Source organism: Culex quinquefasciatus, chromosome 1 (genome assembly GCF_015732765.1).
Source record: "Culex quinquefasciatus strain JHB chromosome 1, VPISU_Cqui_1.0_pri_paternal, whole genome shotgun sequence".
In the NCBI taxonomy this organism is placed as follows: domain Eukaryota; kingdom Metazoa; phylum Arthropoda; class Insecta; order Diptera; family Culicidae; genus Culex; species Culex quinquefasciatus.
In genome coordinates, this window is record NC_051861.1 from 19781998 (window position 1) to 19806737 (window position 24740).

Sequence of the window (24740 nt, forward strand, 5' to 3'; positions counted from 1 at the left end):
TGATTGATGCATTCCACCAGGCCCACAACCCATTAGCGGTGGATCCATGCGCAATTGACATGTCAACATCTCCTCTATCCGCAATTAGCACGTGGGCGAACCGTCACTCAACTAGGGATACGGACCTCAAATCTCGGTCGATTGATTGACAATCACCAGCGAATGCTTGAGGGTGAATCCTGGAGTCGGATATCAGGAAAATGTTCCTTCAGTGACGTTAGAATTGATTGAGCAGGATAATTGAACTGCCATTGCTGTTTGATGGATTCTGGCATGTAATTAACACAAACCACATCAAAAAAATATTCAAATTCATGGCAATTGACATCCCTTAATTCATGTTAGACTGACGATAGCTAAATTGTTTCAACTCAACTTGAAAATTTTAACGTACCCAAATAAAACTGTTTGCTTTCGCAACGACAATCATATTAGCACACATTCCTCCAACACAAACATTGCCCCAAATATTGCTGCCCAACAAAGTGTAAATAAAGTTTCAGTTATGCAAAGTATTCCAGTCCACAAACCACGTATCCTGCCTGCCAAAAGCAAACAATTCAAAAATTCATTTCCCACCGCCATATAAACCTTGCCGTCAGGAGAACGGATGCTCGCCAAATTGAAGCAAAATGAAAAATGAATACAAAATACTCATAACCTCAATTCCCACCCGCACTATATGCCCAATAATGCTAATTGTGAAGTGAATTTATGCTTTCGCAGCTCGTTTGCAAATGCCTCACCCCCCTGAAATTGTGCTGAACGCGACGAAAAAAAAACTCACAAATTGGGAAATCATTTTCCAGTAAGGCAAATGACTGTGATTGCGAAACGGTTCGAAATTCAACGTTGAAAAATTAACCCTCGCCAAAGAGACAGCCAGCTCCCCGGAATAAATTCATATTCCCAGTGAAGAGAAACATTGAGCAAAAAAAAATAAAACAGGCAGCAGAAACATGAAAATAAAATGAAACAATATTTCCGAATTAAAATAAACGATGAGGGCCCCCGATCCTGGCCGGAGAACCGGTCACTCAATCAGCTGACCACTGAGCCGGAATAAATCATAATTGAGCACGAGCCTCTCCGCCACTTGGTGGCTCATCCCTCTCATTCAGGAGTTCATCGCCAGGACCCCTCTCACGTGGAAAATGCTCGAGCTTGCATGGAAAGCGGGAACAAGTGGGTGCTTCAGCAGTGAAAAGATCCAGCACTATTGAATGCGGAGTTTCAAGTTGAAGTTGAGTGATTTTGGGAGTAAGTTTGTTAGTTGAACTTTGGATTATACTTTCACCGTTTGTTGATACTAAAAAAACACAAAATGTTGTGGAAGATTGTAATAAAAAATATTCCGGTATTTGGAATACAACAATATTCAGTTGACAGCAAAATGTCACGTGTGCCCCTTGGATAAAGTTGAGAACCGCTGTCGTAGAGGGCTCAGCATGATTTCATAACCTCAATAAGATTCCTACGACAAACCGAGTATATGCTATAAAAAATGCATCTAAACCTATTGACATTTGACAGAGTTGACAGTTTTGACAGATTACTTCTAAAAAAATATACATGAGCAATTCTCTACCAAAACCGGAAATGGATTTTATTTGTATTTTTTGATTTGGCTCAAACTGGTATGTAAATATTCAAACAACAGTAAGTTTTGAGTGAATTTTCTGATCAATCTGATGTTTTTTTTTTTTTTTTTTTTTTTTTTAAGTAACTTTTATTGGCAGCAATGAAAATTCATTTTACAATAACATGACTATCTATTCTCTATTATCCTACTGTGGCTCAAACAGACTCAAAAATATTTCCCCACACTCAACAACTTGTTATTTTACATTACTACCTAGAATACATTCAAAAAATGTTTGAAGTGCTTTTTGAAAATCTCTCTACTATTCCACCGCGATTCACACAATCTACTTTTCAACTAATTCAACGTTCCTTCGCCAAACGTCTGCAAACAATACGCTAAACTTTCAACAGTTAACCACAACGCTGCTTTCAATTTTACATTTTGATCATTGAAATCACACCACAAAACCTCTTCTGCATCTTTAACTTTCAATTTTAATTTGTTAATTACTATATTATTTAACCAAGTCCAAATTATTTTTGAATGTACACAGTCTATAAACCTGTGTTCTACAGTATCCTGGGCACCACACAATTCGCAAAAAGGTGATTCTGTACCCTTTACTCCATGACGAAATAATTTTGAGTTGCATGGAATTATATCTCGTGGGGCTATAAATAAATAAGATTTCGCTGTAGTTGACAAGAAGTTCTTGCTGGTATTTTCAAAAAGTGTATTCCACTGCAAGTGGGGATTTTCTTTTTGCTTTTTAATTTCAATCTTCTTACTTTCAATAAAATAATCATATAATTTCTTACTAGTGTTCAAATGATTTTCATTTTTCAGAACCTCCGCTTCTTGAAGCCACTCTCTTGTATTTCGCGTTAAATTTTTGTTAACTAATTGGTTTATCATGAACGTATCAAGTTCATCTGACTTACCAAATAATATGTTTTTAATAAAAAGTGATTTTGTTTTACATTCTACGTCTAAAAGAGCAATGCCTCCTTTCAAAACCGGTAAATATAATTCATTTCTTTCAACTTTGTAAAAATGTCCTTTCCATAAAAACTTCCCACATATGGACCGCAAAGAAGCCAAATGTTTATTATCAGGAGGAAATACTTGCGCTACATACCATAGTTTGGATAAAATGTATGTGTTTAGCACATAAACTTTCTGGAATAAATTCAATCTTCTAGAATATTGTTGTAATAAGCTGATATTAATAAATTTTATAATTCCGTTATAATTTTGATCGATCGTTTTATCAAAACTTTGTGAAAAATGTACTCCTAAAATTTTTAAATCATCTACTTCTTTAATTTGTTGAGGGCCAATCATGCAACTGTTGAATCTTAAAAACTGTGATTTGAACAAGTTAAGTTTAATCTTTGAATACAAACTGTAATAATGAACAAGTTGCAGTATAATATCAAACTCGCTATCATTTTTAACAAAAATGTTGATGTCATCTGCATATGCTACTACTTTAAGAAATCTGTTATCAATTAACACACCATTAATATTCTGATCAATCATTCTAATAAGCGGTTCTATATAAAAAGCAGAAAGCGCCATACTAAGAGGACACCCTTGCCTCACTGAGCTTAAAATTTGGAACGGCTCCATCAAAAAACCATTGAAAAAAACGGTTGAGGTTGCATTTTTGTAGAGTTTTTTAGACAATTAATGAATTCATCAGGAAAATCAATTTTCTTCAACACCTTCCAAAGGAAATCATGATCTACGCGATCAAACGCTTTTCAAGATCAAGACTTAAAATTGCTCCTTTAAACTTTTTGACTTATTCGCTTTTACTAAAATATTTCTCAATAAACGTAAATTTGTAATGCAGGAATTATCTTCTACACAAGCTGCTTGTTCCGCACCCAAAACGTTTTTCATCATTGGTTGTATCCGGTTCCACAATATTTTAGTGAACAATTTGTAATCAGTGTTCAGCATACTAATAGGACGTTTGTTTTGTAAATCATATTTATCTCCTACTTTAGGGATGAGAGTTATCACCCCCGCTGTAAACAACGCAGGTGGATATTCCTCATTAACTAAATAATCGTTAAATAAATTTAAAAGGTCATCTTTCACAACATCGAAGAAAATGGAATAAAATTCGTAATTTAGGCCATCTGGTCCTGGTGAACTTCTGCTAGAAGCATTTTTTAAAGCATTTTCAATTTCATAAATTTCTATTGGTCTGTTTAGATGGATTTTGTCATTGATTTCAAGTTTTTTATTTAAATATCCTAAAACCGTTTCTGCATCAGTGTTGTTAACGTGCTGATTTTGAAACTTTTGAGAGTAATGGTGATAAATTTCATTCTTTAATTTTTTAATATCAGATGTTATCTCATCATTAATTCTAAGTTTAATCAGATTGGATGTTGAAGAACGGTTAATAAAAGATGTAACTTGAAACAGTGATAGTTTTTCATCGGCATGTAATGTTTCCGCTTTTAATTTGAATTTAATTTTACTTAAACGCCGTTGTTCTAGTTCCATTAATTTGGATTTCACTACCGATAATTCATTTGAACAATCGATATTTTGTTCTTGCTTCTGTACTATTTCATTCAAACAATTATAGTAGAAACTTTTCTCTCGTGCCGACTGCTGATTTGAAAGAAAATTTTCTTTTTTAAAAAAAGATTTTGCATTACTTTTAAAAACGGTATTCCACCAAAAATTTAAATTTGAATAAGAGTTTCTCAGTTTCAATTCAGTATACTTTTTTTTAAATTTGTCTATTATATCTGGGTCATTTAGTAAAAAAGAATTAATTTTCCAGTATCCACGTCCATAAAAATTCATAAATTGATGACCAATTTCAAGTTTCAAAACTACGCTGTGGTGATCCGAAAAAGCAACAGCAATAGTTTCTACAGATCTTACATTTTCTGCAAATTCTTTTGAAGCATAGATGCGTTCTAACCTAGATTTTGAGTTTCCTCGAACAAAAGTAAATATTCTATTTTTATTGTGATTTAATTCAATGTCAATCAAAGTTAACGATGAAGTCATATTTTTAAGTCCGTTACTCACATTTTTTATGGAACTGTTTGAATCGTTTTTGTCAATTATGCAATTGAAATCTCCCAGCAATACATTTTCTTTAGTTTCTGATAAATGAATTAAAATATCTTCTGTGAACAGCTTATCTCTTTCTTTCTTGAATTTGGATCCCGAGTGTGCATAGATATTAATAAAATTTATTCCATCAATTTCTGCAGATGTTATCCTGCCATTGCTATTCATAATGACGTTTGAATAGTCAATATTTTTTCGAATTAAAATTCCAGTTCCTTTACCATCTACACTTATGTTAACAAGTGCAGTGTGGGAAGATAAAAAATTAAAATTTTCAACAGCAACTTCTTGAACAAATACAAAATCGAAGTCGTTATTCCAAACGAAATCTTTAAACAAAGACAATTTTAATTTACTGCTAATAGCGTTCAGGTTAACGGTTGCAAATTTTCGAATAAAAGGCATTAGAAGGATGGATTAATCTTAGTAGAGTGCATGAATATCAAGACTATCATGTCAAACGTAATCAAACGCAAAGAACACTTTTTGAACGTATTCATGGCTGGACTCATAGATGTCCATGTCTTGGGCAAAGTTGTAGGTATTGTTGAGGACTTTTGAAAAAAATAGGTACACGGAAAAAAAAATTGCAGATTTTTTAATCAACTTTTTTTTCACCAAAACTCAATTTCCCCAAAATACGTATTTTTTGATTTTCGAGATTTTTTGATATGTTTTAGGGGACAAAAATCCGCAACTTTTGAGCCATAGAGAAACATGGTCAAAAAATCTGCCGCCGAGTTATGAATTTTTGAAAATATAGTGATTTTTGGAAAAAATCGAAGTTTCATGCAAAAACAAAAACGAAACTATTGGCACTACGCCCCCCGGGGCATGGCCTTCCTCTAACGTGGGATTTCTGCTCCAGCGCCTCTGACGAGACAGGAGAAACCGGGACCGACGTTTTACTTCACCATCCGATAGAAGCTCAGTGGATAAGGCGGGAATCGAACCCGCGTCTCATAGCATCATCGGGATCGGCAGCCGAAGCCGCTACCCCTGCGCCACGAGACCCACAAAAACAAATTTGACATTATTTTTTAATGCAAAATTGAATTTGCAATCGAAAAGTACTTTACAGATTTTTTGATAACGGGCTCCGTTTTCAAGATATAGCCACCAAAAGTTTGATTTTAGCAAAATATTTGCAGTTTTTCGATTTTTGAAAATAGTGACCATGAGTGACCATTTCTAAAAATATATTTTTTAAAAAGTTCAGAAAATTTGCAATGAAATTGTCTAAGAGACATTGAAGATTGGACCTCGGGTTGCTGAGATACAGCCGCTTTAAGAAAAAGAAACATGAAAATTGAAGTTTTCAAAATTTCACCAAAACAACCCACCATTTTCTAATGACGATATCTCAGCAACTAATGGTCCGATTTTCAATGTTAAAACAAGAAACATTCGTGAAATCTTCCGATCTATTCGAAAAAAATATTTTGATAATTTTTAAATCAAGACTAACATTTTAAAATGGCCAAACATTGGATATTACGCCCATTTGAAATGTTAGTCTTGATTTGAAAATATTTTTTTCGAAAAGATCGGAAAATTTCACGAATGTTTCATGTATTATCATTGAAAATCGGACCATTAGTTGCTGAAATATCGACATTAGAAAATGGTGGGCTGTATGGGTAAGACTTAGAAAACTTCAATTTTCGTGTTTCTTTTTGTTTAAGCTGCTGTATCTCAGCACCCCGAGGTCCAATCTTCAAGGTCTCTTAGACAATTTCATAGCAAATTTTCTGAACTTTTCAAAAAAATATTTTTAGAAATGGTCACTCGTGGTCACTATTTTTCAAAATCGAAAAACAGCAAATATTTCGCTAAAATCAAACTTTCGGTGGCTACATCTTGAAAACGGAGGCCGTTATCAAAAAATCTGTAAAGTACTTTTTGATTGCAAATTCAATTTTGCATTAAAAAATTATGTCCAATTTGTTTTTGCATGAATCTTCGATTTTTTTCCAAAAATCACTATATTTTCAAAAATTCATAACTCAGCGGCAGATTTTTTGACCATGTTTCTCTATGGCTCAAAAGTTGCGGATTCTTGTCCCCTAAAACATATCAAAAAATCTCGAAAATCAAAAAATACGTATTTTGCAAAATTGAGTTTTAGTGAAAAAAAAGTTCATTAAAAAATCTGCAAAAAAAATTTCCGCGTACCTATTTTTTTTTTCAAAAGTCCTCAACAATACCTACAACTTTGCCGAAGACACCAAATTGATCAGAAAATTCACTCAAAAGTTACAGCTGTTTGAATATTTACATACCATTTTTGTATGGACAGCAGCCAAAATTGTATGGAGACTTGTATGGGTGAACCAATGACGCAAAATAGCTTATTTGGTCATAGGGAAGGCCCCCACAAAGTTTGAACCAAACCAAAAAATACAAAAAATTAAAATGGTCGAAATCGGCCGATTTCGTAGAGAGTTGCTCACATTTCAATGATGTGTATCAAATCAAACAGGTTTAAAATATTTGCCCACCAAAGCTTTGTACGTAATTGAAGTTTTGTATATGAAAACTGAATTATTTGCCTATCCTGAAAAAAGAAAATCTCGTTTCAATGCTTGTAAACAAATATCTAAACCTATGAAAACTACACTTGAAAGCTCATCTTTCACCCTCTCATCTTTCGTCCCTTCTTGAGCTACCTTCAGCAACCTGCACTCTTCTGATTTCGTACACTTGCCAAAAACTTGCGAGAAAACCCGCGCGCTGACAGCCTTGCGTTCTGTTGTGATTCCGGCGCAAAATTTATGCCAGCCATGCACAACTTATCTGCACTTTTTGGAGGCCCCTTTCGACGTCGCGTCGTCGTCTTCGCTGACATTAACGCTATAAACACGCAAACCCCCTCGACTGCCTGATGTCTGCAGGAAAGTTTTACTGCACACAAGCACACTTTCGTTGCCGCAGTGATACTCTTCTGTCCAAAATGTCTCCAAAGTTTTGTTTAGTGGATTCAAGTTCAAACTGAACCCACTTGAACGAACCATCTCTGCGGTAAACTATACATAGTAGGCCTGGCCGCTTTGACGTTTGTGATGTTTCAACGCAATCTAATGCAATGGCGCACTTCAGATGTTGATAAATGGCAAGAAGAAAGCTAGGCGTAATCAAAACCTAAGGCTTTCTCAAAGAAAAAAGGGTTTGATACTCAGTACAATGTATTAAACAATATTAAGCATAAAGTAAACCCGAGTAGTAGTATGTAGCTAATCTTTTTTGCAGATTTATTTGTTTAAATCGTCTTGAAAATTTAGAACTTAAAATGGTAAATGTGACATCAGTGCAAACTTATGGCTTCTTTCTCAAGTTTTATTTCCACATACACACACGCGCACACCCATTAACCGGGCTGCTTATTACGAGCCATAAATTTCGTTATCAACGGGAAGTAACGATCATTATCTCTTGTTATCGTTTCTGAGAGGGGGTTGACAAGAAGAGTGCAACGGCGTCGTCGTCGTCGCCGCCGTTTCGCTCAAGTGACAGTTATTTCAAACGCGCGCGTCTCTGTGTGTGCGCGGGGGAGTGAAGGGGTCATCTCGCCGTGTGACTTGATTTATGGCGGCACTCTCTTTCTTTTATTACCGACGACGTCGGCGGTTTAGACGCGAAGGAGTTGCCACAAACCAGCAGCGTTTGGCTTTGCGAACATCATCATACTTTAAGGCTTGCTTAGATTTGGCGGAAATTTTATGGCCATCTACGACGACGGTGACATTTCAGCTTCGTTAAATTTAACGGCAACGATGGAGCTACTTTGACCTGCAGCCAGGTGATTACACTGATAGGCAGATAGGCCCTTTGTTCGAGTGGGGAGGAATAAAAAATAAGGGCTGATTTCACTGTAAAGGAGGTACAACAAAACAATTTGTTTAAGCCTCTGGCAACTTTTTTTTTAGCCTATTTGTTAAAGTTTATCTCTTGAATTTGCTAAAGATTTGTGTTCAACCTTTTTAGTTGGAAAGACGTCTGCAGACGTCGTTTAATCAGTACAGTGTTGATAGCATATTGGATTAGTAAAAGTGTGAGATTTCAGTGAGAATATAGATAGTAATTTGAAGCGGTTACTTGGATCAAAAATAATAAAGTAAGGTTTGCTAGCCAACTGTTACAGCATAAACATTTTACCAAACCATCGATCTACCAGCAAGCACATATTGTATTCTGCTCAAACAGCAACATTCCCTAATGATCTAATAATTATAGCTACCACCCAAACACAGCCCAACTTGTGTCGTCCAGCACCATGGCATTGAGTTATTATCCCACCCCAGGGGAAAAAGGTTGATCCTCCGAAATTCACCACAAAGTACACCCGTTGGTGGTCCGGATTGGAGCCCTACCACACGGTGACCGGCCTTGCTCCGGAAGAGACTTAAATCAAGATTCCGCCGTGTGCCCACAGTCTAGCTAGAAAAGCAGTTCAAGAAAAGCCGATCCATAAATAATTACTACGGGGAGGGAATTGTAAGGATTTATGGAAAATAATAATGAGATCCGAGAGCCCTACATGGCATGGTCCAATCGGAATCGGAAGGGATTATTTCAGGCTGTAAATTATGAACTCACGGCTGGCTTGCTGGAGTGGTCACCGGTGGCATCACAACGACGTCGTCGTGCTATCTTGTCGCACCCGCCATTTTGACGTTCCGAGAAAAACGCGTTTTAATGTTTGACCTTGGATATTCAAAAACGAGAGCACGCAATGTAAACAATAACAAACACGTTTTGTTTGGCTCACCATTCTGTGCATTGTCCCAAAGTTTGGTTGAAGTTGGTTGTTGGAGTCCCGAGTTACAATTACAAATGTTTACGGTAGTCTAGCTTGTACGTGCGACAAACGCATCCTGACTTTCCTGGCCTGAAATCCCTTTGGCCTTTTGTCGCACTTACATCAATTTTCATGGAGTGACAAGATAGCACGACAAGATTGAAACTACACAGAAAAAAAAATTTCGGTAAATTTACATCATTTATGATGTACCAAAAGTGCACGTCATTAATGATGCGAATTTACATGAACTTCATTTGAAATTTACGTGCCATCCAACGTAAACTTGCCGAACAAATTTTGCTTCGAAGTCGTGTAAATTTCCGATGAAACTTACGTAAATTTACCAAAGCGGAAAATTTTTTACTCCGTTGAATCTAGAATTCGATGTAAATTTTAATGTTTTCGTAGGCCATTGCTTAGAACGATATGCTCTTAAAATGCTTTTTGATCAAATTTGTGTGTTTCGACACTAATATGGTTGAAAATCAAATCTGACCGAAAACGAAATTAAAAGCAAGTCATTAAAAGCAGAAAAAGTGTTAAAATTTACACCAAAATCTAGATACAACGGAGATATATTAAAAAAAGTGTTGATTAAATTCACAATAAGATTGAGTTATAATACTTAGCTGTAAACAAGTTAACAAAAATATTTTCCTGGCTTTACAGATAGTTTTATATAAATATCTTTATGAGGAGAAGCTTAACTTACTTGATTATAAATTCATTTAATGCTGTCATCAGCAGACGTGATGTCACAGACTTTCGACTGCGTTGGGGTTTCTTCCTGGTCCACCTCACCGGGCGTGGTGAAAACCGACATTGGGATTTGGAGGGCATCTTTGGCTGGAATGTTGGCCCGTGTTGCTTTAGTTGAATTAATTCCTATCATTGGTCTTATAAGGTCACACCATACCCCATTCACAGCCTCGGCGACGATTGTTGACCATTCCAGTAGATTGCTATTTTTGGTTTGATTGAGAATCTAAAACGAATAAAAAATCAAGTCAAGTCAAAAGATTCATACAAATTTCGGCATTTTTGTACGACCCAATCTTACCCCCCAGACCCAAAGTCACCCCTGATGTCGGTATTCTAAAAAAAACAATGCACTTTGCACACAGCTACAATTATTTTAGCGTAAAACGTTAGCAAGGATTGCCAGTCATTGTTTTAATTTTCGATTTTTTGTAAATATCTAGAGTTTTTTAAAGTCCTTTAAGCCATGAGATTCCTTATGTTTATAGGGCCTTTACAAATGAAATTCTAGATACCTACTTTCTTTAAAGCTAGAGCATTTACAAAATTGTTCCAACTACCTATAATTGCGCATTCTTAACATTTGATTGTGCTGTTCCATTGACAAAATTGTTTTCTTACCTTTAAAATTGCAAAGCGCTTGATTGAGTTTCGTTCTGTTTTGTACATACAATTATTCACTTTTCTTCATCAAAAGGCGAAATTTTTCACATTTTTGAACTGATTTGTTTATGTTGAGCTTATTTTTTTTTCTTCGGTTAAACGTCAGTTTGACATGAAACATTTAGTGGTGAATTTAATTGATGTTCAGCTGCGATAACACTATCGTATCCAAAACAAACCCCAGTCGACTCTATCGGAATTCTGAAACGGAATTCGTAAACGATTCGAATTGAATTCCGATTGAGTTGAATGGGAAAGTGCGTACGCAAATCGCCATAAAGCAGGGGAACAGCCTCTAATTCTAGCGTGCCTCTAATGTTGCCATATCAGCACTTTGACATTCAATTACAGCTTTTTCAACTGAAATCAAGTGTTCAATAAGAAGTGAGCAAGCAAGTTTCTATCAAAAGTTTTGCAAAATTAGTTGTTTAAATTGTGAAAACCATCAAATTGGCAAATTTCCCCCACTATTAACAATGGAGCACCCGCAGTCGAGCAGTTTTTGACAGTTCGCTCCATAACAAATACATTGTAGAAAGAAGCAAAAACTGCTCGAATGGAAATGCTCCATTCAAAACAAAAAGCGTAGAAAATGGAAACGGGTAACAAATATTTTTATTTTGTAGAATGGAATATTTCCATTCGAGCAGTTCTTGTGGGAACTGTCTTTTCTACCACTCGAATCGGGTGCTCCATTTTTCAGGTATTTGTCCATTTCTTTGATGCCAATGTTAGAACCAAATGAAGCATTTCCATTCGAGCAGTTTTTACTTTTTCTCTACAATGTATTCCTTATGGGAGAACTGTCCTTTCTACCACTCGAACCAGGAACAATGGAGCGTTCAGTTTTTTTTCTTAAAAGGTCCGAAAACAAAATTTTGATCTCTTTTTATTGCTGTTTAGGTGTGTTTGAATACCCCTGACCCAAGGCGGTTCTAAGAACACCCAAAAAACAAAAACAAAATCTGTATAGGACCTTTAAAAAACTCTAGATATTTTCATTTTATTTTCCCGTGCTATGTCTAATGACCTCTTAATAATTTAGCAACTTCTGTTGAAGGATTTTTTGTGTAGTCGATTAATTTGTTTCTACATCCATTTTTAGTATTTGGACTTCCCATGTTTTTGTGATAATTTAAAAACTTAAAAAATGGGGTATTTTTTATTTGAAACAAATTGCCGCTAATAGCCACCAACATCATGTTTTAAAAAACAAAATAAAATAAATAATGAAAGTAAAAATCCAATTCTAGACACATTGAAGGGTGTCTGAAAATTAAACGCGATGTTTGGGATTTTTTTGCGCCACGTACTTTATGAATGAAGTCCATCACTTTTTGTGGTTTTTCATATTTTAAACTTAATTTAATATCTTACGCTACAAATATGCGTTCAAAGAAGGTCCGGGATAGTTTTGTGGCAAAAATTATATACGAGATGTTTGGCTTTTACAAAATATTGACACTCAACATTTAAAAATCCTCAAAAATTATATCAATTTCTTTGCTTACTTTTAAATCCCCATTCACGGAATACTAGAATACCCACCAACATTGAAGGAAGGCAAGAGCATATGGGAATCGAACACATGAGCATCCGCTTACAAAGCAACAGCGTAACCATTTAGTCACGCCTGCTCCTAAAAAAGATTGAAATAATAGCTAAATTTTCTAAATATTATTCACTCAATTACTTTTAATTCCTTCTCACCAGATTTAGCGTACACTGTAACTGAAAATCGCACTTTGCTGAGTTTGTTTTCGCACCGCCCCATACGATTTTTTTTCAGTTCAACTACGATTACACTTTTTTTTGTGAAATCGTAGTCGAACTGAAAAAATCGTATGAAAAAGTGTGAAGACGAACTCAGCAACGTGCGATTTTCAGTTACAGTGTAGGATATGAATGTCCCATTCCCAAAACCCGCGGTGAAATGCCATGGCTACCATGCCTGAACATTCCAGGTGGTGAATATTGATCAACTGTTGCCCTGATCTGTCAAAGGCTGTCGTCGGCCCGTCAACAAGCAGAAAAAAAATAAAGCTTTTTGGTGTCGTCGAGTGAAAAACTCCTCTCGTGTTGCGCTGGGCACCGGTGATAATTTAATTACTGTAATCCTCCCTCGTGAACGTTTCTGGACAAAAAGTGAACTTCTTCCAACCGAGTATTTACCAACATGCCAACTAACCTTGAGATGCTCCAAACCAGAAAGATTTATGAAAAGCCACTGCCGAAGTTCTTTCATTTTCTCCGGCGCAGCTCAGCCGACTGATGTTTTTCTACCATGATCAGCCGTTTGAACCGAATTCGCCAGCGGATTTTCTGTAATATAGGTAATTCATCTAGTTTAGGAACCAAAATTTCATTTTATCTGAACATACCTGCACCTGCAGCAACGCTTTGTGCCATGATTGTTATCCGGAACCTATTCTGGATGTTCCAGCGGACTCGTTTACTCGTTTACTTCCAGAAAAAGCAGGGATAGCTCTTCCGGTTATGCCTTAGGAAAAACAAAGAGCACTTCAAGCAATAGGCCAATGTCAAAGTGTAAACAAACTCACAATCCTGCTTACGTCAGGCGACGTTTCAACAGAAACGAGCAAGATAGACAGTTTGTTTACACTTTGGCATTGGCCCATGTACATTGTTTAACTTGAGTTGATTTGACTATTTCTGACGAAACAATATCAAACGATACTTGCCGATTAGTAAACAAACTGCATCCTTTTGCACACATTTACCAACTTGAGCTAAATGCACTTCTTGTTTACAAACTGATCACAATCATTTTACAACAGTCGCTAGATTGAAAACACATCCTTTTCGTTCCTTGACAAACATTCGACTGGTTTGTTTTTGTCGGCTGTCAGTTTGAACAACATGTTGAATTGAAATTTACAGCTTTAAGGTTTTATGTTGCTAAAAACTTTACATTATCGTTAAATTACATGCTTTTCATTTTTCAAAGTTGCCATTTTCAGAACTTGAAAGTTCATTTACGTGTAATACACGCATTACGTTGAATCTAATTTTACATGACGGTTCTTTAAATGCAAAATAACTCTTTAAATTGAATTTCAAATTTACATTGAGCATGTTTACATTAAAAACATCGATTCAGTGTCGTGTAAATTTACACTTTTTTTTCTGTGTACTTTCATATGTAAAGTGACAAAAATGCACGAAGTTTTTTCGGTTTTTGATGAATATCTCAGAATTGAAATCGAATTTTGGGGATCTGTGAAGGTCAAAAGGTGAGGCATTGTGAGCTGCACAAAATGGCGTTCTTAACTCAATTTGGCCTAAAATGCACGTACGACAAGTTAGCACGATGGCGACGACAAGAGGGTATCTTGGCACTAACCTCTATGCAAAGGGGGAGATAGACAGGACAATTAAAATGGATATGAAGGCCCCTGGAAGAGTGAGTGTGGTTGCCGGTGGTAGTGGAAGCGATGTGTGATAATGGTCAGTAATTGCTTAGGATGAACCTTAGTGAAGAGGTTAGAGGCATAGAGCTTAGTTCAATTCATATTAATTTAGACTGAATGTTTCCGTAATATAATGGTCGGGTCATAGCTCGATTTGAAAGAAATCTTCATGGGTTTTGATAGGATTATTTTTCATGGAAAAATGGCGGAGCTGTTAATACTAAAGTTTTGCGTTTTTCAAAAAAAAAATCCGTTTTCAAATGCCCATATTTTGGAAACAAAACAAGTCGAACTCGATTGGTATTTTAAAGGATTTTTTTTAATTATACGTCATCATTGCATTCCCCAGACGATTTTACATAAGCATCATCTTTTTTTCTTGTGGGGTAAAGTGGCTTAACTTGAGATAACCAATTTTTATGCTTGCAGTTGCAGAATTTACCACGATGAATTTTGCCAAAAAAAGAACAAGCTCACCTTACATGATGGGGAAGGTACATTTTATTCACACTTTCGTTAAAAATGCATGGCGTGGTAAACGCCTTTTCAACCTAAAAATGTGCTTATTCAATTCAATTCATTACGTCAATTCTAGATTAATTTTTTAAAGGGTCCTATCTGCATAGGAAACCCATAGCTCAAAAGTTGTTTTTAAGGTGTAACGTGCCATCATCAAGTATGGCGAATAAACATGGTTGATGAACTGTCCTGTTCCACCTTTAAAATGATGGGTTATTTGTTCCCCCTTAACCAGTGGAAATCTGGTACCTTTGAAGAAAATTGAAAATTAATCCTAAATGAGGCACCCAGCATAAAAGTAAATTAATCATCGTAAACAGAACAGTTGCGAGAATCAGAAACACAAGCAATTACGTCCAAAACGGATATTTTTTCCACACATTTTGCCTTTTTTCTAACACTTTGGGTTTCCCATACAAAAATTACACAACCGAAAAACGACCATTCTATTCACTTTACCTCAATAAATTGTTGATCCCCAAACGTGCTGCAGCCAGGAGCGTCTGCTGATCACCACAAATTTCACCAAAACGGACAATTTCGCGAAAATCGTCCTCCTGAACTTACGAGTTGAAAATTTCCGCGACAATTTTTTTCTCTTGTTTGACACGATTTAACACAACCATCAGTTACATTAGTATTGGTAATCATCATGATTCGAATCACATCGTGTTGCCAGAAATCGTATTACGGTATTTGATAATTAATTATTTTGATACTGATAATAGTGGATACTTTGTCTTCCTAAATGTCGTAAAAAGTCTATAAAATTAATGAATTTAGTTTTCCTCTATAAAAAATACATGTAACGAGTATAAAACCAAACAAATTAGTGGAAAGTTATTCAAAATAAAAGCTTATGCTAGAAGCTCTTTGAATTTTGGCAACACTTTTCTCTGACAGGCCGACCGGCCACTTTTGGCACTGACAGTTCTGTTTGTTTTCATTTTTCAAAATTCGTCCACCCGTGCAACGCAAGAAAAAAAGAAAATGCTCGAAAATCCATCTTCTGCTGTGCTTTTGGTTGTTGCTCCTACCCGGCACCTGTCCCATCTGCTGCGCGGCCACTCAAGGAGTGGGAGGTGAGTTTGGATTTATTTTTGTAGTTTTTTTTTTTTTTTTTGGAAGAGTTACGAAAGTGGTTCTATTTTTAGTTCACTATCTGGAGCCGGATGGTTTCATCGCGGATCTACCTGACCCGAACCGCATTTTTCAGCCGGGATTGAATACCTTTTGCTACCGGAGGTAGGACAAGCAGCTGGGCGGTTGTTCCAGACGATCGCATCACGAAACGGAGCAGAGTCTGCTTTCGTTCAACTTTCCGTCCAACAGCCGGAAGAAGGTAATTAAGGTGGATCCGTTCAATCAGAGCTGCATCGGGGTCGTTTCCGGCGAGGCGTCCGTGATCCGGTTTGAACCTGATCCGGGCAGACTTTTGGCGGATTATTCTGCTTGCGGCGGGGGTGTTTGTGTTTTTTGTCAGCGGTCAAACTATCGGACAACGCGCTGTTCTGCTACATTTGTGGGATTTTCTTGAGCACTTTCGCCGGCTTTACGAGGTTGTCTATTTGACCAGCAAGATCTTCCCCCGGAGGCCGATGATGTACGGCGTAATGTTGGGAGGATGGACGGTCGTGTTCTACTTTGCCCTGATGCTGTTCGACAACTTACGGCTGATCTTTGTCACGTACTAGATGTACGTGTTCTGGTACGTCCTCGTGACCGGATTCATCAGCTTCGTCGTGTGCTACCGGATAGGTCCTCCGAAGAACCAGACCTCATCAGGTGGCGCCTCCGATTGGCCGCGATCGGCGCAATCTTTCTCTCATCCGCCTACCGGGAGGCCACCACCTCCTGACCAGAATTCAACGAGCAAGATGCCCGCGAAACCATCAAAGCCTTCGACGAACTGCGCGATCGGCAACGAATGGACGCGTACCGGCAGCAGCAGAAGCTGATGGTACAACGAGCACCCGTATCCACAGGAATAATCGGAAGTGACAAGGCATTTGCTGTTGACTTTACCAGCGACTTGGTAATAATGATCACAGTTAACACTCCAAAAGTTTATTTTTTACTCCGTTCCCATTTGCCTTTGTAGGTTTATTTCTAGTCCATTATAAAACATATGAAATAAATGAAAAATAAATGGATATTTTATTAACATCAAACGAATTCAACCAAATGCTTTACTATATTTATCACATTGTATTATATATTTCTACGGATTAACCCTCTATAACCCAACCTCGCCTCTAAACGGGCTCGATCTAAAAAATCGACAAATTCAATTTTTCACCCAATTTTTGATATTTAAAAGGCTTTGGAATGAAGAACTCTTAAAATTTTAGAAAATTTAACGTTTGGAAGTTTGACTTGTTTTTTACTAACATTTCTTATATTTTAAGTAAAAACAAGCATAAAGTTGAAAAAGTGACTGTAAAAACATGAAAAATTAGAAATGCAAAATATAATGATAGGAGGTGGTAGAATAGGCCAAATACTACCAAAAACAAAGATAAACTAAACAAGATAAAAGCAAATTTATAAACTAAAAAAAAACATGAAAAACATAAAACAAGAGAAGTAAAGTTTTTCGTAGAATAAAAGTTGCTCAAAATGACCTCCTTAACACGGGAAAAATCAAAATTTTCGAAAAAAATGGGCGATACAGGGTTAATAAATTCAAAAAGTTCGAAAAGATTTCTAAAGAATTCCATAATGGAAATTTAACATCATACAAAATAAGACTCTTTTAAATGATATTGCAGCATGTTTTTATTTCTACAAAACCTCTTTTGATATGTGAAGCGAGAATTTTTGCGTACACTACTACCACTATACGGTATCACTAATACTAATTCATCAGTGACGTCATCGATGATGATCATCAAACTAACACTATCAAAATGCACTAATACATATGAAGTCGAGATTGTCTTCACGTTTCACCTTAAAATTTACTGTAGAATTTATCTATGGCGAGGTTACTTTCCATGTTCAATTTTGAAAAAATCACAATGAAATTTAAATAAGCTTTTATAAAATGTTTTAAAATTTTTCGTTAAGTAAATGAAAAGTCCACAATTTGATCTAAATTGTGTTACCATCACAACCAAAATTCAATAATCTTCCAAATTGACTATACAACTTACTCTACTCAAATAACTATAAATCTGAAGATATTTTAGCAGTTTCCTCAGATTTCGGTCATTTGTTTTTTTTTTTTGTATTTTTTAATCCGACTGAAATTTTTTGGTATGCCCAATTTTTTTCGGTTTGCCCAAAGAAGCCATTTGCATCATAAGTTTGTCCATATAATTTTCCATACAAATTTGGCAGCTGTCCATACAAAAATGATGTATGAAAATTAAAAAATCTGTATCTTTTGAGGAAATTTTTTTATCGATTTGGTGTCTTCGGCAATGTTGTAGGTATGGATAAGGACTACACTGGAAAAAATGATGCAATGTAAAAAAATTGGTGATTTTTTATTAAACTTTTTGTCACTAAAACTTTGCAAAAAAAAACATTGTTTTTATTTTTTTTATTTTTTTATATGTTTTAGAGGTCATCAAATGCCAACTTTTCAGAAATTTCCAGGTTGTGCAAAAAATCTTTAACCGAGTTATGAATTTTTGAATCAATACTGATTTTTTTTTTCTAAAAATCGAAATAAATTTTTCAATTTCATTTTTCGATGTAAAATCAAATTTGCAATCAAAAAGTACTTTAGTGAAATTTTGATTAAGAGCACCGTATTCATGTTATAGCCATTTTTTGGTGGCTTTTTGAAAATAGTCGCTGTTATTCATTTTTTTTAAAATTAGTGCACATGTTTGCCCACTTTTGAAAAAAAAAAACAATTTTTGAAAAGTTGAGAAAATTCTCTATATTTTGCTTTTTTGAATTTTGTTGATACGACCCTTAGTTGCTGAGATATTGCCATGCAAAGGTTTAAAAACAGGAAAATTGATGTAAGTCTAACCCAACATTCGTGAAATTTTGCGATCTTTTCGAAAAAAATATTTTCAAAATTTTTAAACCAAGACTAACGTTTCAAAAGAGCGTAATATTGAATGTTTGGCGTTTTTAAAATGTTAGTCTTGGTTTAAAAATGAAAATATTGTTTTCGAAAAGATCGAAAAATTTCACGAATGTTTCATGTTTTAACATTGTAAATCGGACCATTAGTTGCTGAGATATCGACATTAGAAAATGGTTGATTGTTTGGGTGAGACTTAGAAAACATCAATTTTCCTGTTTTTAAACCGTTTAAATTTTTTTTTTCGAAGGTGGGCAAACATGGGCACTAATAAAAAAAAATGAATAACTGCGACTTTTTTGAAAAAAGTTACCGTAAACCGGGGTGACTTTGATAGGATTTCAATTTGTTTTTGGAATATTTCCCAACTGGAAAGGTTTTTCTCAAGATTATTATTTTTAAAACATGTACTGGGGTAGACCACACAAAGTCCATGCACTGTTTCGGAAAATAAGATTTTCAATAATGTTTAGAAAAATAGTTACGTTAAAATTCTTAGTTTTCATTCCGGGGTGACTTTGACAGTCATAGTTTTTCTTGTTAAAATCATATTTAAAATGTTCAAACTTTATTTGTACGCTAAATGTACCATCACTAAAGTAGCTGATATAGTTTTTAAGAAAAAAAATGAATGTTATATTTAGTTTACTAAGTGTATAAGCTTTTTAGAAAAATACATATAAATTTTATGTAAAATTTTTAAAAAGTCGGAATTTTGCCTAAAATTTGTTAAAACTAGTTTTGTTTATAAAATTATCGATTTATATTGCATTTTATACTGAATTCAAAGCACGAATCACAAGTTTTTACATTTCACATGAAATTTGTTCAACTGAAATTACCTATAAATTTAAAGATTTTTTAAATTTTGTTTCAAAAACACATACTATTTATTATTTACAAACCTTTTTAACCTTCTCCTAGTGGAAAATTGGCCAAAGAATCCGAAAATACATTCCGTTTTCCGATTAAAAATCATGATCATTGAGAAAATCATGACACTTTGAAAAGTATAAAATAATGACTTCATCAAATTTTTTTTAAATATAGTTAACTAACTTTTAAAACTTGTCAAAATTTTATGAAAAGTTCTTCTTGAGGTACTTTGAACACTTCTCTACCACGGTCAGTATGTTTCTAAACCATTCCTTACGTATTTTAATTGTACTCTTCATTTTGCCGAAAAATCGCAAACCTATCAAAATCACCCCGGCTATCAAAGTCACCCCTTTTTACGGTACCTAAAAAACTTAAAAACGTTGCACTTTATCAAAATTTCACTCAAGTACTTTTTGATTGCAAATTCGATTTTACACCGAAAAATGAAGTTGAAAATTTTTTGCGACCAATATTTCATTTTTTTGAAAAAAAAAAACATAAATCAAAAAAAATCATAACTTGGTCAAAGATTTTTTGATCATTCTTGAATTTTCTGAAAAGTTGGCATTTGATGTCCTCTAAAACATATCAGAAAATAAAAAAATAAAAAATAGTTTTTTTTTGCAAATCAATTTTTAGTGACAAAAAGTTAAATTAAAAATCACAAAAAAAAATTTACCACGAATCTTTTTTTTTTTTCAGTGTAGTCTATATCCTACAACTTTGCCGAAGACACCAAATCAATAAAAAAATTCATTCCAAAGATACAGATTTAGGAATTTTCACATATCTCTTTTGTATGAACAGCTGTCAAATTTGCATGGAAAATTCTATGCTAAACGCTAAACTTTGGAACTACAAAAAGTGCGGTTGAAACCTCCATTCAAAGTTTGCTCCACCCCTCAAACCTGAAAAAGTGTTGAAAATAAAAGTGCTTCAAAGACCCTTTTTGAAACTGCACTGAAACCGCCGGGGTTGCATCACATTTTACGGTGAAACGAGTTCAACGAGAAATGCGTCAACCGCAAAATGGAAAAAAAAATCTTTTTCTTCCAAACTCTTTTCAGAACCCTACCCGTACAAGGTCAAAGGCGTCAGTGCAGAGGACCGTTTGAAAAGTTGGTCGAACGGGAAAGTTTCTTCAGGTGAACGAGAAAAGAGGTGAGAAAACTGGATGTGTGCGATAAGAGTTGCCGGAAGTTTTAATTATCTTTGAGATCGGGCACCACCGTTGGTGTGCTGTTGAGTGGTGATTCTGGAAGTCGGTTCTTAGCTGATTTCCGGGCGGGTTATTCTCTAGCAAAAAAATCTGATTTTTTATTCAACCTTCGTAAGAAATTCATCTATTTGTCTCAATTTAACTTTCTGCTCTTGCTCCACACTGAACTCGTTACATACTTTTACTGTCAGTCTCAAGTGCTTCAACCCAACTCTTCTGTTCCGTCACCCGTAATAAAGAGTTAGTCCCACTCTTTAAATTATCAACCGGCAATAAAATCTGCGTTTTCCCCATCCACGTTCCAATGCGGCGTGACACTTTTCCACCCCCAAATTCCTCGCGTTCCATCGGTCGGAAAATTTATTGCTCCACGACTAAATTGATTAGTTTCCATCTGGGCAAGTTGTCCCGTTTTCCACTCTAAACTCGCCGCTCTCTGGCCTGTCTCTCATCATTGGTTTCCACTTGAAACGAATTGCAACATTTGTTTCCCGAAAATTTATGACACCGTGTCCAACAGCACCATTCATGGGCTGCAATTCCCTCCCCCACATCACCCACACACATGTGCGCCCTTTTAAAAAACAATCTATGAAACTGTTTTGACACTAATCACAGCACGATGCTGACGGGATTTTAACCCGAAATGGTCTAGCACGAGCAAAACCGCTCATATATCATCTCTCACTCACACATACACTCACATATGTGAGCTCATAAAAAATATGTTTTGAAATCAGAATCGAAAGAGCGGGGTTCTGAACCCGGGGTTCGACCGACGCGAAACCGGACCGCAATTTATGGACTTTTGGGTGAAGAGTTGTTTTTTTTTCGTTCGTTCGTTCGCTAGCCAGGTCCATATGGAACACATTAGAGACCATAAATCTTTGCTATTGCCGCCGCATTCTCTCACTCCCGGTAACTCATATGCTCATCACCAAATCTAGAGTATTGTTTGAATAGGTCCTATGAACATATGAAACATAGTAGCTTATAGGACCTTTTTTTAAAAAAATAAACTCTGGAAAAGAGAGAGCGAAAAAAACTACTAGCAAGCTTTCAAAAACGTTACTCCCTTTTGAATTGTTACCGATGCATTCTAGTAATGCGCCCTCGTCTGCTTACATGCTTCCATTCCGGGTAATATTTTGAAGCCAGTTTTATGAAATCACAACAAAAATACACGAGCGAGTTTTTTTTTACTATTTGGAGTTTTGTCGAAATAACAAACGACCACTAGACAGAAAAGAAACGATTCTCCACGACTAAGGAAGAGTGAACTCATGTGGAACGGACACACACACACGCGCGCATGTCTTTTGTTATTGTTGAGTCGACTCCTCTTTTGTTACCACAAGCAGCGCGTGCGTTCGGATAATCGCACCTCGGTTGCTGGCTGTTGTTGCAAACAATAGGACGTGAACAAAAAGGATACTTAAGGAAAGGAGAGAGAGTTAGAGAGAGAGAGAGAGAGAGAGAGGGAGACGCTAAGTCGTCGAGTGCAATAATTGTGATGATTGTACTTTGACGAAAAAGTGTCGAATGTCCTACTTGCCTTAAAACATTTTTTTAAGATTGGTGTTGTACTTTCTTTCGTGCTCTCAACTTAAATTGATAAACCTAGCCATAGACACTCCTAACTGAGTGATAAAAGTAATGTTTAATAAGAAAAAAAAGTTTGTGTTTTTCATTTTAAACCACTATCAATAATTTAAAAAAATCAAGCACTTCATTTTGTCAATTAACAAAGCCTACTCAGAATGTTGAAAAATCTACACAGTAAAAACATGTGTCATTTTGGAAGGTTGAATATTAAATCTTTTTCAATATAAGTTTACCTCAATTCAGACTGAAAAAGTGAAATTACAAAGTGCTAAAATTACACATTTCAGAGGTAAATAACACGTTGAATGTTAAAAAAGATTTAATTTTGCCGTATTTTTTAAAGCATCGACTCTATGTTGCATTTTCTTTATGATTTTGAAAAAAAGCAAGTGTGACTGATTTCAAAAATAAACAGTTGTTTTTGATCGATCAATATGTTAAACAGCTCCACAAAGGTCCCAAACTTTTAATCTTAATTTCGACTACTTTTTGATAGTGTTTTTTTGCTTTCTGTAAATCATGGGTGCCCATTTTTTATGGTGGACCAAATTTAAAGCTTCCAAAAACTTGCGGGCCAAATGTGAAAACATATTTTAATTGATTAAAAATTACGTTATTTCAATCAGTAAAACTGAAACGTACTTCTATCAGTTAAAGCTTTGTTTTTTCAATTTAATGTATTTTTTCGTCGCTTTCATATCTGCGATTAAAAAATTAAATTTTCCGACAGTTTTGTTCAAAAAAGTTAGCAAATACGGTTCAGATTTTTTTAAATCAACAACACCAAAAATGCAAAATATATTATTCATATGCTTTGCAATTTTTATGTCTACAAAAAAAAAAGAAATCAAGATAGGCCACTACTAATATTTTTGAAAGAAGGCCGTGGTAAAAATCACGGACTGGTTAAGACTCAAGGGATGGTTGAACATTTTGTGGCCAAAGACAATCGTAATTTCACAAATTCAATGAGCAATTCCAGCTCAAATCAGGAATTTTTCTGATACTTTTGTACCCGACCCTCTCCGATTTCAATGAAACTTTGTAGACATGTTATCCTAGGCCTAGATAAGCCATTTTTGTGCATATGGAGCCAATAGTACTCGAGAATAACATTTGAGAAGGACGTAAGGTATTTAAATATTTTTGTATTCTGTAATATAAAAATAACTTTATCTCGAAGCCGTTGCGTCGTATCAAAAAGTGGTCAAAGACAAACTTGTAGGAAATTGGACGGGCTTTCTGAAAAAAAAACACTGAAACAAAAATACACGCCACATCTATGAGATTTTTTGATTTTTAAGTCTAAAACTTAAATTTGAAGGTGATGTCACGATTTTTTTTCGTTCAAAATTTTTGAGGAAATAGCCTAAAATGTTACAAAAAGACTCACGAAAAATGCAGGATGGTATGTCTCTCCTAAAAAAATACAAAAATCATTTACTAAAACTGTTTTTTTGAAAAGTGGTCTAAACGTCAAAATTTTTAAAAACCGGTAGTAGGAATCGATTCTCCAGACAATTTTACATAAAAGTCTCCGTATTGACCATTGTCCTATGTCCAATCCTTGTGAAGATACAGCGGTTTTAAAAATAAAAATGTTGAAAAAACGGGATTTTTGGAGGTTTTTACAATTTCGATATGACAGACTTGATTTTTCAGTCTCGTAAATATTTTTAACGGAAAGCTCGTCCAATTTCCCATAAGTTTGCCTTTGACAGCATTTCAATTGGATGTAAGGGCTTACAGATATAAGCTTAATTACATTGCTTGTAACTGAAAATAGAATATTTTTTTCAGTGTGGTAGAAACCAGGATAGTAAATTTTATTACGTAAATATAAAAACGATATAAATCAAAAAGCTGTCAAAGGCAAACTTATTGGAAATTGGACGAGCTTTCCGGTCAAAATATTTACGAGACTGAAAAACCAAGTCTGTCATATGGAAAATGCCAAAAACCACCAAAAATCCCGTTTTTTCAACATTTTTATTTTTAAAACCGCTGTATCTTCCCAAGGATTGGACATAGGACAATGGTCAATATGGAGACTTTTATGTAAAATTATCTGGGAAATCGATTCCCACTACCGGTTTTAAAAATTTTGACGTTTAGACCACTTTTCA

General features: G+C 35.3%; 2 protein-coding genes across 3 annotated transcripts in view; one reads left to right on the top strand and one right to left on the bottom strand.

Annotated features, from left to right (window-relative positions):
• The window catches only part of LOC6032196 (leucine-rich repeat-containing protein 24), a 370966-nt gene that overhangs the window by 156858 nt on the left and 189368 nt on the right, over positions 1–24740 (top strand).
• LOC119765412 lies at positions 10118–11186 on the bottom strand. 2 transcript variants are annotated; one of them, XM_038249211.1, is made up of 3 exons: positions 10875–11186; positions 10411–10479; positions 10118–10340 (listed from the first exon to the last, which is right to left on the bottom strand). In XM_038249211.1, the coding sequence occupies exons 1-3, from the start codon at positions 10920–10922 to the stop codon at positions 10203–10205; spliced, it is 255 nt and encodes an 84-aa protein (XP_038105139.1). In that variant the 5' UTR covers positions 10923–11186; the 3' UTR covers positions 10118–10202. The 2 variants fall into 2 exon arrangements, with proteins under 2 accessions (XP_038105139.1, XP_038105138.1); XM_038249210.1 differs by having other exon boundaries at positions 10129–10479; positions 10875–11174.

Bases quoted from the DNA above. Each gene is read 5' to 3' on its own strand.
- LOC119765412 (XM_038249210.1), bottom strand. From the start codon at position 10,922: ATGTACAAAACAGAACGAAACTCAATCAAGCGCTTTGCAATTTTAAAG. The intron at 10,480-10,874 runs GTAAGAAAACAA...TATTCGTTTTAG, and splicing joins AGCGCTTTGCAATTTTAAAG to ATTCTCAATCAAACCAAAAA.